The sequence below is a fragment of the Artemia franciscana genome, chromosome 15, assembly GCF_032884065.1.
Source record: "Artemia franciscana chromosome 15, ASM3288406v1, whole genome shotgun sequence".
Taxonomy (NCBI): Eukaryota; Metazoa; Arthropoda; class Branchiopoda; order Anostraca; family Artemiidae; genus Artemia; species Artemia franciscana.
The window spans coordinates 11,967,027-11,981,714 of record NC_088877.1 but is presented as its reverse complement, the minus strand read 5'-3'; the positions used below and the strand labels follow the sequence as shown (position 1 = coordinate 11,981,714).

Sequence of the window (14,688 nt, the reverse complement as noted above, 5' to 3'; positions counted from 1 at the left end):
GTTACATTATCTGTTTGAAATTTCGCACCCCTAAAATTTCTGCACCCGGGCAAGTATCCCTCCCCCAAAACCACTTTTGAAATGATGACATAAATTGCACAGATAGGTTCAACTTCAGACAGATTGAGTAAATCAATGAAATTCAAAGCTGGTTTCCTCAATAATTTTTTTTGAAAAGATCCGCCTTTTGTAGGCATTTGAAAGGAAAAAAGACGAAGCGATAATAACTCAAAAACCTTTATGCAAAACTCAAAAGAAAATCCATCTAATCGATTTTTATCTTTTTCTTCTATTCGAGTTTTTAAAAATGAGAATACCGTCCATTATAAAGTGAACATGCGGGAGAAATGGACAGATTTATAAAGATTTCTAATTTTGCTATGTTAATAAGATTATAAAGTAAAATCCAAGCCCAAGGCCGTATTCAGGAGAGAGGATAGGGGTTTGAACTTTCTCCCCCCCCCCCCGAAATGTTCGTCTGACTCGTAAAAACGCGAAAAAAAATGCATAAAAACACATTTTTGATGCATTTTTGAAATTTTGTCTGTAGTGCCTGTAGAAAAAAAAATGGAAAGCGAAGCGGGCTGATAAGACACATTAGTGAAAATTATACCGGCTAGTCGTAGATAACGAATGAAAAAGCAAGTAATTTAAAAACTAACCATGCTTACATTATTCTAATAAATTTTGCGTATAAACCAGAGTTAATAATTGGTCTCAGTCAGCATCCTGCAAGATTTTCGAAAATTGTGTTCATTTGTTAAAGTTATTGGTGATAAAAGGAAGAGAAAATCGTTAAATTTACGAGCGTAATAATTTGAATTTAGTGCCAAAAGCCACAAGCCGAAAAACACTTTCCACTAGCGGGCTGGATTTGGAGGGGGTGCTCTATCCCTTTGAGAAATCAGTTTCCCTGGAAAAATCATCAAGCAAAAGTAAGGCTAAGTTCTGATGAACCATTTGAGAGAACCATTCTTATTAATACTAACAACTTGTTGAAGCATGAAGCCACCTGATGCCAACACATCTGCGAATACTCCTCTCCGCTTCAATATGTCCAAGGCTGACTCTGTACTCCCTCTTATGGAGCCCCAATTTTTCTTTTTTTATGACCCTTTTCTACAGAATTCGGAGAGGACCTGCTTTTGGTTACGCCCCGGATGGATGGTCAAAACTGGCATGCACGCAGGGGGGGGGGGGCTCGGGCCCGGCCCCCCACCAAAAATTTGTGAAATGTTTAATTTCCCCGTGGTTTCTTGGGATTTCTGGCAAAAATAGGACATTTATTAAGAATCTAGATACATGTGTGAAGCCTTTTTTTTGGGATTTTACAGCATGCAATTACCTGGTCAAGTCACTGCCCAATTATTAGCCCATTTTTTGTCTAACTTTTTACCCTCTTTGAAGTAATTAGCGACTGTACTGTTTTTTTGTTTTTTTTTTTTTTGTAAAGAGAGTCTGCTTTCCACAGCAAAATAGAATTATCCTTGATATTAGGGCGTTTATCCCCCTTTTCAGGATAAAGTACAGCTTTTAATGGATCAATTTTGGAAACTACCATTTTTTATTAACATCGACGTATTCGCAATAGAGCAACTACCCCCCACAGCACCCATATTGCACTATTAGCCCTAAAATTTCCCTTTCAATGGGATATAATAGATTAATCAAAGTTCTATATCGCTATGAACATAACATGAGCCTAAAACGTACTTTTGAGGCTTCAATCTCCTTCCCCCCATCCGAAACAATACTATAGATTAAAGTTAATCTGTATTTTCCGATATATGTGCTTTTAGCATTTATTTCATTACTAAATAAAAAAGTGTTACTTAATATCTGCTGTTTCGAAGGTTTTGCCCCCCCCCCCCCGAAAAAAATTCCTGCGTATGTGCCTGGGTCAAAACATAAGTTGTTTGGCAATCTGCCATAAAAGTGTAGTAAAGTCTTATGAGTTTTTGTTTGGTCGGGGGGAGGGAGCTTGAAAATTTTTTGCCTGCATTTTTAGACCAATTTGCGAGCCGAAGAAATATTGTTCACTTTTTTCAGAGAAAATGTCTTGTTATATGCATTTTACGACCAATTTACGAGTCGGAGTAATATTTTGATGGGGGAGGAGGGAATTTAAAACCAGTAGTCTTTAACTAAGTAGCCCACTAACTAGCTTAAACTTTCTTTTTAAATTACCCTAGAAAGTGAGATCGAGCCACATATTTCATAAAGCTTATTGTTTTATGTATGGTCAGTCAAGCAGGTACCTAACACTGTCCTTCAAACAACCCCTATGCAAACGCCAAGCTTGTCTTCCTCAATCTTTCAAAGCACCCAGTAGCAGCTTTCAATGTAGCAACTTTTGATTTAAAAAGGGGGTTTCCCTGAGTGTTTTAATAACGCAGAAAAAGATCGAGGTGACCGTTTAAAAAAAATCTAGCCCCCCTCCTGTCAATTATAAAAATTATCTCACCTGTGCCTACTGTCGAGACGCTTTGTTCAGCATGAAGAAGATTATCGGCTGAGCGTGTCTGTCGAAGGGAGGTAGGAGTACATTTAACAGGAATGGTGCACATAGATGGGTCTGAAATTTCTAAAATTTCAAAGTAGGCCAAGTATGGAGCCTGGAAAATATAAAAAGACCGATATTGGATTATGTAGACCGATAACTAAGGCATGTTTCGCGACATAAAAGAAAAGTTTTGTATTCCCAAAAATGTTTTGTGCAATGCTCGTGTTCCTGCTAAGGTACAAAAGCGAGTTGTATTTTTCAGTGATACTTGACTTTGAACCAAGAAGGAACGACCTGGCTCAATAGTAACCGAAACTCTAAAAAATGAATTTTTTATAGCAATAGCTACGTCAAAAGAATCGCATTTTAATGCTGATTTTAAATATATATGGTTCATTAAGTTTAGACTTACCCATCAAAAGTTAAGAGCCTGAGAAAATTTGCCTTATTTTTGAAAATAGGGGGAAACACCCCTTAAAAGTCATAGATTCTAAACGATAAAATACTAAAAATTCAAACGAAAAATACTAAAACTTAAACGAACAGAAATTACTCCGTATATGAAAGGGACTGTTCCCCTCCTAAACGCCCCGCTCTTTACGCGAAAAGTTTTTTACTGTTTTAAAAAGTACAGTTGAGAGAAAGAGTCAAACTTTAGCATAAAGAGCGGGGAGTTGAGGAGCGAACAGTCCCTTTCATATACGGAGTAATTTCTGTTCGTTTTAAGTTTTAGTATCAATCCTTACTTTCGATTAAAAAAACTTTTTTTTTTATTTAATTCTATAAAGCTTGTAGACTGTGTATGTTTATTACGAATTACGATTTGTAGCATATTTTTATTTAAATTTTGAAAATTTACAAAACATACCAAACATGGAACCTGAAAAACAGGAGGATTGTATAGAGACAGCTAATCTATCATTCTTGACAGGCATTTAACAGGACTCGACAATACAGATTTATTTGAAAGGGAAATTGTGCTGTCTACGTGATTCACATCGAGTCTATGGAATTTGAGTGGATGGAATACTCAATACAAGAACAAGAGTTGAAAATTGATGAAAGAAATTAATTATGTCAAGATTTCTTTTTCAAATGCTGCACAAAGATAAAAAAAACACACATTCAAAAAACGACTCAGGAAGATGATTAAAATTAACTATGGCTTTCTAAAGTTAATAGCGGGCAACATAAGAAACAGGCAGACACCGAAAGCGAGGAACTTATGTTTGAATCACAAATCCAAACATAGCAATGACTTGTCTTGTATGTTTCTTCACGAATCATTAATTAATTATTAATGATTAATTAATTAGCGTCAGGGGACAGTGGTGTCAATTGGGGTAGGGTAAATGTCCCCTAAATTTCTAGAAACACCTTTATGGGCTTCTTGGCACTTTTACATAGAAAACCGACTCAAATCCCGTTTCATTTTCAGTGCTCTCGGTACTTTTACTGATCAAAACCGACAATCTGTTTCAACCCCTTCTTGGTACTTTATCTGGTCAAACTGAAATTACTTTTACAGATCAAAACCAATTAAAATTCTTTTCATTTTCACAGTTCTTGGTACTTTTACTGGTCAAATTGATTCGAATACTCATTTCATTGTCTCTGTAGTTGATACTTGGTATCTGCATTGAAAAATTCCTTTTTTTGACATGTCCATTGAAATAATTCGGAAAAAAAAATGCCCTCACCTTATTTTGAAAATACACTCCCCCCTAACCCGAGATACGAACCTAATTATTATGCTTTAAAATATTATTTTTAGACCCCCATATTCCCTTAAACTTCTTTTCTTCAAAACACGCCTTCGAGAGGAGATACCACTGGGTAACCCTTAGGGAATATATTCCGCTTCTTCCCTGTATGAAGTAAGACTAGTTAATATAGCAGCATTGTTTTATATTAAGTAGATCAGGAAAGAAATGAAAACTATAACATACAGATATATGTATAAAGTCTTGTCTGGCTTTCAATTTTGGGTTAACAGGGTCCAAAAAAACTGAGCAAGTTTTCACTCCCTGTGCAGGCAGACATTGTAATGTAACAACGTTTTGTATCCCACGAAAAGGATGTCATGCAGAAATGCATTTTACAAAAGTTAAAAGTAATAAATATGCGTATGAAATAATTCCAGACGCTAGACTAATTAAAATTTTACTCGAGTTCAAAATAGTAAGAAAGTTCATCGTATCTAAAATAAGTACCTCTCCAAGGACAGAACGTGACTTTTAGAAAAATGCCACATAGTCTATTGTTCAAGAATTTTCTTAGCTAAGCTGAATAACGGAAAATATGAAGGAGGCCGGAAGTTCTGCAATTAAAAGTCATTTAAGCTAACGATTTAAAATTCCTTAGTCTTGAGAACAAGAGTTTAATTTAGGAAAAAAATATTGTTGTTCTTTGGCTATTTCCTGGTGATACACTATTTGGCGAGAGGGCATCCAATTTTAAAAATTATGCACCAGGTGGGGCGAGCCGTGTGTGGTGGAAGTGTGCCCTGAGTTTCAGAACTTTGCAGCACACAATGGCTCTGAGATATATCCCACGTGACAGGAAATTGGGCGCCTTCTCGCTCTTTTATCAGCTAAACCAAGAATAACTTACTATCTGCTGCAACACTGCTTGTAATAGAGCCAGTGGGGGCATTCCAACCCCTTAGCTCTAATGCGAAAGATTCGATTTTTACTCAACTCTTTCTTACGCTTCGTGCAATGAGCTTAGATGTTGTAAAAAAATATCAGTATTTATTAAAACTCGCGATTGCTACAAGCATAATCATAACTCGATTTTATTGCCAAAATTTGGGGTATATTCGGATAATTTTAGAGAAGATCACACAAAACATAAGAAACCAAGTAGGAATCGATCCGTGTATAGGAGGCCTAAAGCTCGAAATGGGTAAGGCTGTACTCAAAGAGGAAGTTTCTGGAAAATAAGCATTTTGGACAAGCTTCTTTTTTCAGTCCTTCTTCCAGGTACACCTGCTGCCGCTTGTATAAAAATAATAAAAAAGAAAAAAGCGCAAATGATCTTTTTTCACCCTAATTCCCTTTTTACAAGTGACCGCGTGATAATTTAAATCAGTCTTTCATAGACCCTACTCCTCCATTATTTAATTTTTACAAAGCTAATAATCTTAACACCACACTCCACCCCATTTGACAGCACTCAATATGTCTATTATTAGCATGTAACTACAAACTAGAAGATACTTGATGTTTAGAAGATTCGAACTTGATATTTTCGGCACTCGAAATTTTGACGGAAGTAGCCTACAAAATGACAGGCATATACGCAGGGACTTGTTTCGGGGGGGGGGACTTGGAAAAAAACACTAAAACATGCAATTTATACGTAGGTATAGTGAACTAAGGGAAAACCGTACAATTCTTCAGATACATATGAGGGAGATGACTTAAAGACCCCCAACTCCAGCCTATATAAATGAATAATGACCCACCAGTTTGGTATCAAAGTGGAATTGCCGCTGCTGATCAACAATTAAACTGAATAACTTTTTTGTTTAGATTTTAGCGTCAAACCATGCATTAGCTCTTAACTATGAACGCTCATTAAGAGATGGCCGAAAAATAACAATTAACACTCACAAACGACAAGATTTTGACCATTGAACACGAATGGATGCTGACTTCCCGCCACATTAGATATATCTCAAAACCCCACGTGTGTCGCAAAGCTCCACCAAGCTTGGCACACTCCCCAAAACGCTGGGCACAGTTCCACAACACTTTGCACGCACCTCCTGGTGTAGGCTACATGATTTCTGAGAGAGCAGATCATATAGTTACATTTATATTTTATTGTTGATTATACAATTAAATCAATTGCATAATTAAAATAAATCACATAAATAAACTTATATAGATTAAAAAATTTCTTTGCTACTTATTTCAGCTGTTTTTAAGGCTTATGAATAGCTCAATTGCGCCTACTATAATTCAGAGTAATTCTTGGCTGAAATCATATCCCGTTGAAATGTATTCATTTAACTTGAATTTCCTTTCCTTTTTATTTGATTACCTTCGCTTCCTTGCTCCAGCATTTTTGTAAGAAAGTTCCTATGAAAACAGTTCTCAGGAAATTTTTCTAAGAATTAGCTGTTTAAGAAAGTTTTCCTTTAGCTTTTGTCGTCAAAATAGAAGAGTCTTTACGATATTGTTGAGTCTGGTTTGTTCTTTTATTTTTTTTTCTAATACTAACCTGACTTGGGTTACCAATTTATGTTTCAGAGCATATCGGCAGAGGGGTTACAGTTTGTACGGAATACAAAGACAGCTTTTCACAAATTGGCTGTAGAAATTGAAAAAGTTTCTTGTGACATTTTCCTTCAGAATTATACTCTAAACCTTCTCCCGACAAATTGAGAATATTTTATCAAGATTTTTCTCAACTGTGTTAAATATCCTTTTCAAAAATGAGGAAGTAGGTGGAAAATACACATCCCTGTTCATATGACTGATAAATATTACAGAAAAACAATCTGAAACTGTCATTCCATTCTCCAGTTCAGTTTATGTCAGGTAACACATAGGAGGGTGCCGGAGAAAACGTTCTTGTGGCGCTTCTGAGTGCAGTAGGCATGAATTGACACACATTACCACTAATTTCAGTCATCGTCATGCACAGCATCTGACCTGCGCAGTCGGACATTTTGTAAAATATACTGCCGAGATTGGACGAACTAAAGCTAAAGATGGCAGCCAAAATCGAGTAGACGAGTAGACCAGGGCGCAAGAAAAGATCTTCTAGGGAGCAATTTGAGGTAGGTTCTTCTAAAAAGGGAAAACAGAAACATACAAACCCCACCTAAAAACTCCACACCCGATGGGGTGTTCCAATAGCCCAGTGATTATTGATGCTATATTATATCTTTTGGGGGGAGGGGGTGACGTGAAGGGAATGAAGGTGGTGGGTAGGGTTCTTGGGATTGGGAATGGAAATCTTGACAATATTAAGTTGGGCTCTTCTAAAAAGGGATGATATAAACACACAAACCCTATCTAAAAATACAACACCCGAAGTGGATGGGGGGGGGGGGGTATTAATAGCCCAGTGATTATTAGTGCTATATTATTTTTTGGGGGGGGGGTGAAGAGAATGAAGCTGGTTTCTTGGGATGGGGGGTGGAAATCTTTACAATATTGAGTTGGGCTCTTCTAAAAAGGGATGATATAAACACACAAACCCTATCTAAAAATACCACGCCCGAAGTGGATTGGGAAGGGGGTATTAATAGTCAAGTGATTATTAGTGCTATATTATATTTGGGGGGGGGGTGAAGGGAATGAAGTTGTTGGGTAGGGTTCTTGGGATGGGGGGGTGGAAATCTTGACAATACTGAGTTGGGATCTTCTAAAAAGGGATGATATAAACACACAAACCCTATCTAAAAGTACCACACCCAAGGTGGATGGGGGGGGGTGTACTAATAGCCCAATGATTATTGGTGCCATATTATATTTTATATTTTTTGTGGTGAAGGGAATGAATATGGTGGTTAGTGTTCTTGAGATGAGTGGTGGATATCTTGACAATATTGTTGGGTTCTTCTAAAAAGGGATGATATGAACTTACAAACCCTATCTAAAAATACCACGCCTAAGGTGGGTATGGGGTACTAATAGCCCCAGTGATTATTGGTGCTATATTATAATATTTTGGGGGGGCGTGAAGGAAATGGGTCTTAGTGGCCTAGGCTTAGACTCAGTTTTGTAAGACCGCCTACAATAATATTGAAAATCCCACAAAACCTTTTGGAATTTCACAATCAACCCCCCCCCCAAAAAAAAAAACATGCCTTGAGTAGGAGAAAAAAAATGTAAAAAGCTGTTTTCTTTGGATTTTCAATCTCTGTAAGTCCGATGCGTAAAAATAAAATGACTTCCAACGCATTTAGGCTAGGAATTAAGTATTATAAACAACGAAAAAGAATCCTTCTTACCAGCCCCCCCCCCCAAAAAAAAAGCTTCACTTCTCTGTTTTCTGGTCCTTTTCAGCAGCCTTGGGGCCTTTATTTCGAAACGTTTTCTTTCTAAGAATATATTCGGGGATTCCATTTTCTTAAAGATCTTTTCAGACATAAATTCTTTTTGATCGGTAACTCGTACGTTGGTAAAAGAAATCAGAACAAAACAACCGATCTTTTTACATTAAGAAGAATTTTAGCCAAAAACTTTATTTTTAAATCATATCCATATTTTCAGAACTAACACAAGAAAACTTTCTACTATTCCTTCAGAATTCCAACTTCGTTTATTTTTACTTTATTCTTGGACCTAAGAAAAATAAACGAAGTGGAAGCCAAATATTTCAGATGAAAAAACTTTTATGAGGCATTTCAAACTCGATGCATACTAGATAATAAAAAACAGCATTTTGCCTATTAAATCCCCTTAAATATCAGAAAAATCAAAAAGGATTGTAAAATACAAACAAAAAATCTATTGCAGTCTAATAGCTGTTACGATAATCAAATATATATTTGGGTACTTGTTGGTTATTGGAAACACATTCAAGAATTACGGATAGGTTACATCTCAGAAAGCCGGTTTCACAGCTACAAAACCAATGACGGATGATAAAATGCATTAGACAGAATTCAGGGGGGGGGGTAGGTTAGGTTTTCATAATCTTTGTTTCTAAGTGTTATTTTATAAATTTTTTTATTATATTTTGTTAGGATTAATCCAACTTCAGTTCTTGGGTGTGTTCCCAATAGCCGACAAGTACCGATATTTGTTTATCGTATTTAAAGACTTACAAGTCTTTAACAGTTATTTCTTCAAACTTTATTGGTTTTTTTTTCAATTCTACTTTTATTTTATTTTGTTTTCGGAGTTCCTTGTGATCCTTGAACTCCTGGCCTATTCCTGGTAATCTTTCTGTGTCCTAAAAGCAACCAAAAAGGTTTTTGGCTGGAATCAATCTATTCAAAATTTGGCCCGACCCATGGCTGCTGTTTTAGGTCATTTGAGATCATAGTCCCAGCGACAGAATTGACTTAGTAAAGAGCGATATATCACCCTTTTTCCATAAAGCTCATCTTAATTGAGTACAATGGACGGCCTTAAAACAGGAGGTGGCGGGTTATTCAATCACATCAAAAGTTGTCAAAATCTTTCTAAGGAATTGAACCGATCGAATGGCAACCTGAACTCTCTTGAAAGCCCCGGGATCCCCATACAACCGGGATCCCCACAGTCCCATATGACATCCAATCCAAATTTCCAGGAAAATAATTAATTATATAATTAATTAATTAAATTTAAAAAATTTCATTTAATTAAAATGGTAAAAAGACGAAAAAATGAGCCCCCTGAGATGAGATAGTTCGTACAGTCCTTGGGGCACGGGTGACCAATCTAATCTTGCCCTAAGGGTCCTTAGGGAAAGGGAACGGAAATAGTTTACACAAAACAAGGGCTTCATAGATCCACTTTGATATAATATCATTCATGCAAAAATTTGCTGTCTATATGATCTTAGGACCCAAATAAATACCCTTGAGCCATGCCTCTCCAACTCCACGCCGAAATTCGCATATAAAGGCATAGTGTACCTCTTCGTACTCGCAATCGTTGAGGGGTTGTTTAGCGAACCGTCTTAAATGATTAAACGAAACTCGTAAGAAATTACTAAGGTACGATATCTTGAAACAAAAAACAACCAGATTCATTCAATATATACAACCACAAATTTCCACAAAGGCTCTACGGCTTGTTCAGGAGGGATCAAAGACCGTACAAGATCAGAAACGAAGGCGTGTAATTTTTATGTTCCACACGAAACCAACGATTTTGTGACAATCCAACAGGATGTTGTCACGAAAGGACAACTACTGCTTACTTTCACTGCTTTATCAGTTTCGGAGGATCTATCCACTTAATAATCCCGAATCCTTGAATTGCTTATTTGCATTTTTCAACGTATTTTTGCAAAGCGAATACAAAGCGAATTTCAAAAATGTAATTCGCTAGACGGATAAAACTGAATCTCTATTACCCAATGATTGCAAAATTGAGGATCCTCCCCCACGTATTTTTTCTGGTGCCCTCGTTCCGTGTTGTTTTCCTGTTTTTCACTCTTATTTTTATGTAATTTGTTAATACGGTAAATTATTGAAGCCCGTGTCAAATTGGCCCCCTCCACAATTCTCTATAGATCCACCCTGCTAACGTTCAAAGATTAAAACGAAGGATAGCTGAAAAATAACATGCCAGAGTCTTGCACAGGGAACAAAAACCTACAGGGAAAATTAAATGGCATTCCTTACCCAATTCCTTAAACTAAGCCCACTTTATCGATTGATCCAATCTGTTTTCCTGTATTCTCATATAGGAATAACGGACCTCGCCCACTTTGTTACGAGCCTCATCCACCTCCTTAAACTAATTCCAATCTGTTGATTGGTCCGATACGTCATCCGGTATTTATATACGGGAATAACAAGTCTGATCCTCTTTATTACGGGCCTCTTTCATTCCCCTTAAACTAAGCCCACTACATTGATTGGACCACACGCTCATTAACTATTTTTATCTGGTTCTCAAGATACTTACATATTGCTGCGTTTTCAAAATGCTTTATATCCCATTCCTCATTTGCGAAATATAGTTCACAAATGAACCTTTTGATTCCTTTTGATTTCAAAACCAAGTTTTTCTTATAGATAGTTGGATAGACAAGCGTATCTACATTTTTCTCCGAAATAACGCTTTATTGACCGACGTCCTTATTCGCTTAATTAAAGAGTAATCTGTACACCCTGAGATATCCGCCTCTAAAAACAATTCCGTAAGAGTACTAAGGGCACCAAAAATAAAAGTATCCTCCCTGGACCCATCAGGACCCCAAGCCTATTGCTACATGGGATTTGCGATTTTCTAATATTTGTCGTTGGTTATTTCAAAATTAGGAAACTATTGGCGTAGTGCCATATTTTTGTCAGTGTTACCACGCTGAACCATGAAATTAAATCACAAAACTAATTTGTCAAACTTTACTACATTTTTCGTTAGTACAAATACAGATTAATATTCTACTCATTCCCAATAACAGCTACACCTTCAAAACAGAGGTATCACCCGAAAGTTATTTGATGCCGTTCATGGCTGTATCCAGAGGGGGTACCTGGTTTGACCCCCCCCCCATGGATTTTTTATCCAACTCGTAAAATAGTAACAAAATTAGAAATAAACAAATTTTTGGACACAGAAACAATGATAATCACTAATTATTTAAGTAGATCCTTCTATATAGGCTACACCGACGATACACAAGCTGGGAGGACTGGGACAATTAAGTTACTACCTTTCCTCCCCGAGATGAAATTGTATAAGCATAACGCATTTTAAGGCATTCAATCAAATGATTCATCATATCAATGAAATACTAAAAAATACGCGTCATACCACAACCAAAAAACGCGGTTTTTTAGATTTAAAAATAGAGGAAGATTCTCCCAGTTGGTCTCACCCCACTGGCCCCAACGGTCACAAGAGGTAGGGAAGATTAACCATAGCTGGGGACAAATTTGTTTCGGTAAGTCTAGTTCAAGGCCCATCCAACTAAAGTTGCTGTACTACATAAAGCAGATAAAAGCCACATCATTCAGCTGCTCTACGAATGGTTTTCAGATTTGACTTATTTAAATCCTTAGAATAAAATCAATTTAAACAGAAGGTTTAACAACCTTATTTTCGTTCTCCAGCAAGATTACTAAAACAAATGATCCGTCGTATCGTTTTGAGCACAACCGTAAAATCTTAAAAAAAAATACAAAAATAAATCTTGGAATATAACAGGCTTTTTCTTCAAAGGATAGGGATGTTCTTTTCAAGATAGGGAAAGGGCAGAAACTAAAATTAAAATAATTGGATTTTTCTTTCTGTTTTAATTATCTCTGTGTCAAATAATGGAAGGATATTAGAATTTCTGATATACTCTTTAATAAGAGGCTACATACACGGTGCAGCATGACTACAATTCACGTGAATGCAACGAAATTCAGAAACTAAAAACCAAATATTTTGGTTTTGCTCTATAGGTGATAATAGTCTCCGAGTCAGGAATTAAAAAAAGTATTTCAATTTCTGAAATAGTTTCTCAGAAAACGTTGCATTTACTGTGTAACACACAAATTCACCGTTTGACAGAGTTGGTTATAGGGGGAAACAGAGGGGGCACTCTCCCCGGGCACAGATATTTTAGCGGTGCAAAATTTCAAATATATGGTCTAATTGTTATAGTCATTTTGTATTTTTTTTTGCTAAAATTAAAGTAGAAGGCGCAGTTAATAAATAAAAATTATTAATAAATTGTTAATTAATTAATTAAATGAATTAAAAATAAGAATACTTAAATAATTAAATGATAATTAAAATATACCATTAATTAATTAATATGTTGAAAATGATTTAGTTAATAAATAAAAATTTTGTAAAAATTTGGCCTCAATATTTTATGGGAGACAGGGAATGAAGATTGTTCCCCAGGTGCAAGAAAAACTAGAAACGCCACTGCAATTCGAATTTCACATATTCAGATCTTCAGTAACATCGAGATCGTTCAAGCCTTGATGCTAAGATTAAAAATGATAGACTATCTGCAATTTTTGCGACATCACAAATTTAAGAACCAGAATAGATAAAAGATAAATCTGGGATTTGATCAAATTGCATGATAACTACCTGCATATACTCCCCCAAGGGTCGTTCAACAACCACAGCAGTGAAAAGGATGCGGTTGACTTGACACGCCTTAAAACCTATTCATGCTATAGTAATGGTGTTGAGTGATAGTGGTTTCACATTGCCAATCCATAAATTAAGCTACATAAGGTAAAACAGTCTATACATTCTTACGGATTTTCCGTAAACCAGTGTAATAGGCCTACTTAGCTAATGTGAAGCTACTATAAAAGTTGGCAAAATAAGCTATGACTTTATATATTGCAGCTTCCACGCAGATCCACAGCTCTTCTTCTTCTAGAAGCTCCACAGCTCCTCCTCCTCTTCTTCTCCTCTTTTTAATCAAAACAGCTCCTCTTCTTCTCAAAGCTCCACAGCTTCTCCTCTTTTTGCTTAAAACAGCCCCTCTTCTCCTCGAAATTCAACAGCTCCTCATCTTCATCTTCTCCTCTTTTTGCTTTAACCTGCTCCTCTTCTTCTCGAAGCTCCAGAGCACCTTGTCATCTTCTTTTCCTCTTTTTGATTAAAATAACTCCCCTTCTTCCAAGTTTGTCTTAAACTTCGGGATACAAAAGTTCTTCTCACGTCAACTCTACTCACGTCTTACCCAGGAAAACTGCAATTTTCCGTATCAAACCTAATTGAAAATTGCTTTTCAAAGTTTGAGGGGGCGAATACTCCCTCTTCCCTTCAATTTGTAATAGGTTTAAAAGAAGACTCGGAACAAAGCTTATCACAATTAGTTCATTAATTTGGACTTAATAAGGCGGGTCTTTTATTACAAGTTTCATGGTGCTGCATCTTGCATTAACCCTCGCCCATAAAGGCTTTAAGTGTGACTAAATATCAAATCGCGTCGCGAGTAAATAATGAAACCTACGTAAAACAAGAGCTAAGAGCTCATATGGTACTTTTGACGAGGTCAAAAGAGCCAAGAGCTATTATATGTTATGAACACTAGCAAAATTCTAAGAATCAATAGATTGCTTTAAAAGGAAAATCAGAGGCTTAATGCCGGTCGGGTTTTACAATAAAAGCTCTGAGTCACAAGGTCCTTCTAAATATCAAAATTCATTAAGATCCAATCACCCACTCGTAAGATAAAGACTTTATCAAGTCAATTTGTGCAGCTCCCTGACACGCCTACCAATTTTCATCGTCCTAGCACGTCCAGAAGCACCGAACTCGCCAAAGCACTGAACCCCACCCCCTAAATCCCCCAAAGAGAGTGGATCCAGCCCGGTTGCGTCAATCACGCATCTACGACATTTATAAGCGTTTTCCAAAATTTCCGGTTTCCCCCTCTAACTCCCCCCAATGTCAACAGCTCTGGTCGAAATTTGAAATAAGAGCTCTGAGACATGAGTTCCTTCTAAATATCAAATTTCATTAAGATCCGGTCACCCGTTCTTAAGTTAAAAAAACATCAATATTTTTAATTTTTCCAAATTAACAACCCCCAGCTCC

At 36.6% G+C, this 14,688-nt stretch overlaps 1 protein-coding gene across 5 annotated transcripts in view; it reads right to left on the bottom strand.

Annotated features, from left to right (window-relative positions):
- Window positions 1-14,688, bottom strand: part of LOC136036051 (phosphatidylinositol 4-kinase beta-like) — a 206,082-nt gene that overhangs the window by 79,865 nt on the left and 111,529 nt on the right. For all 5 annotated transcript variants that reach the window (XR_010619617.1, XR_010619618.1, XR_010619616.1 and 2 more), the window contains one exon: window positions 2,465-2,615. Coding sequence is in view for 1 of the 5 variants with exons in the window: in XM_065718007.1 (XP_065574079.1) it covers window positions 2,465-2,615 (151 nt within the window). In the remaining 4 variants the exon portion in view is untranslated. The remainder of the gene's footprint in view (window positions 1-2,464; window positions 2,616-14,688) is intronic.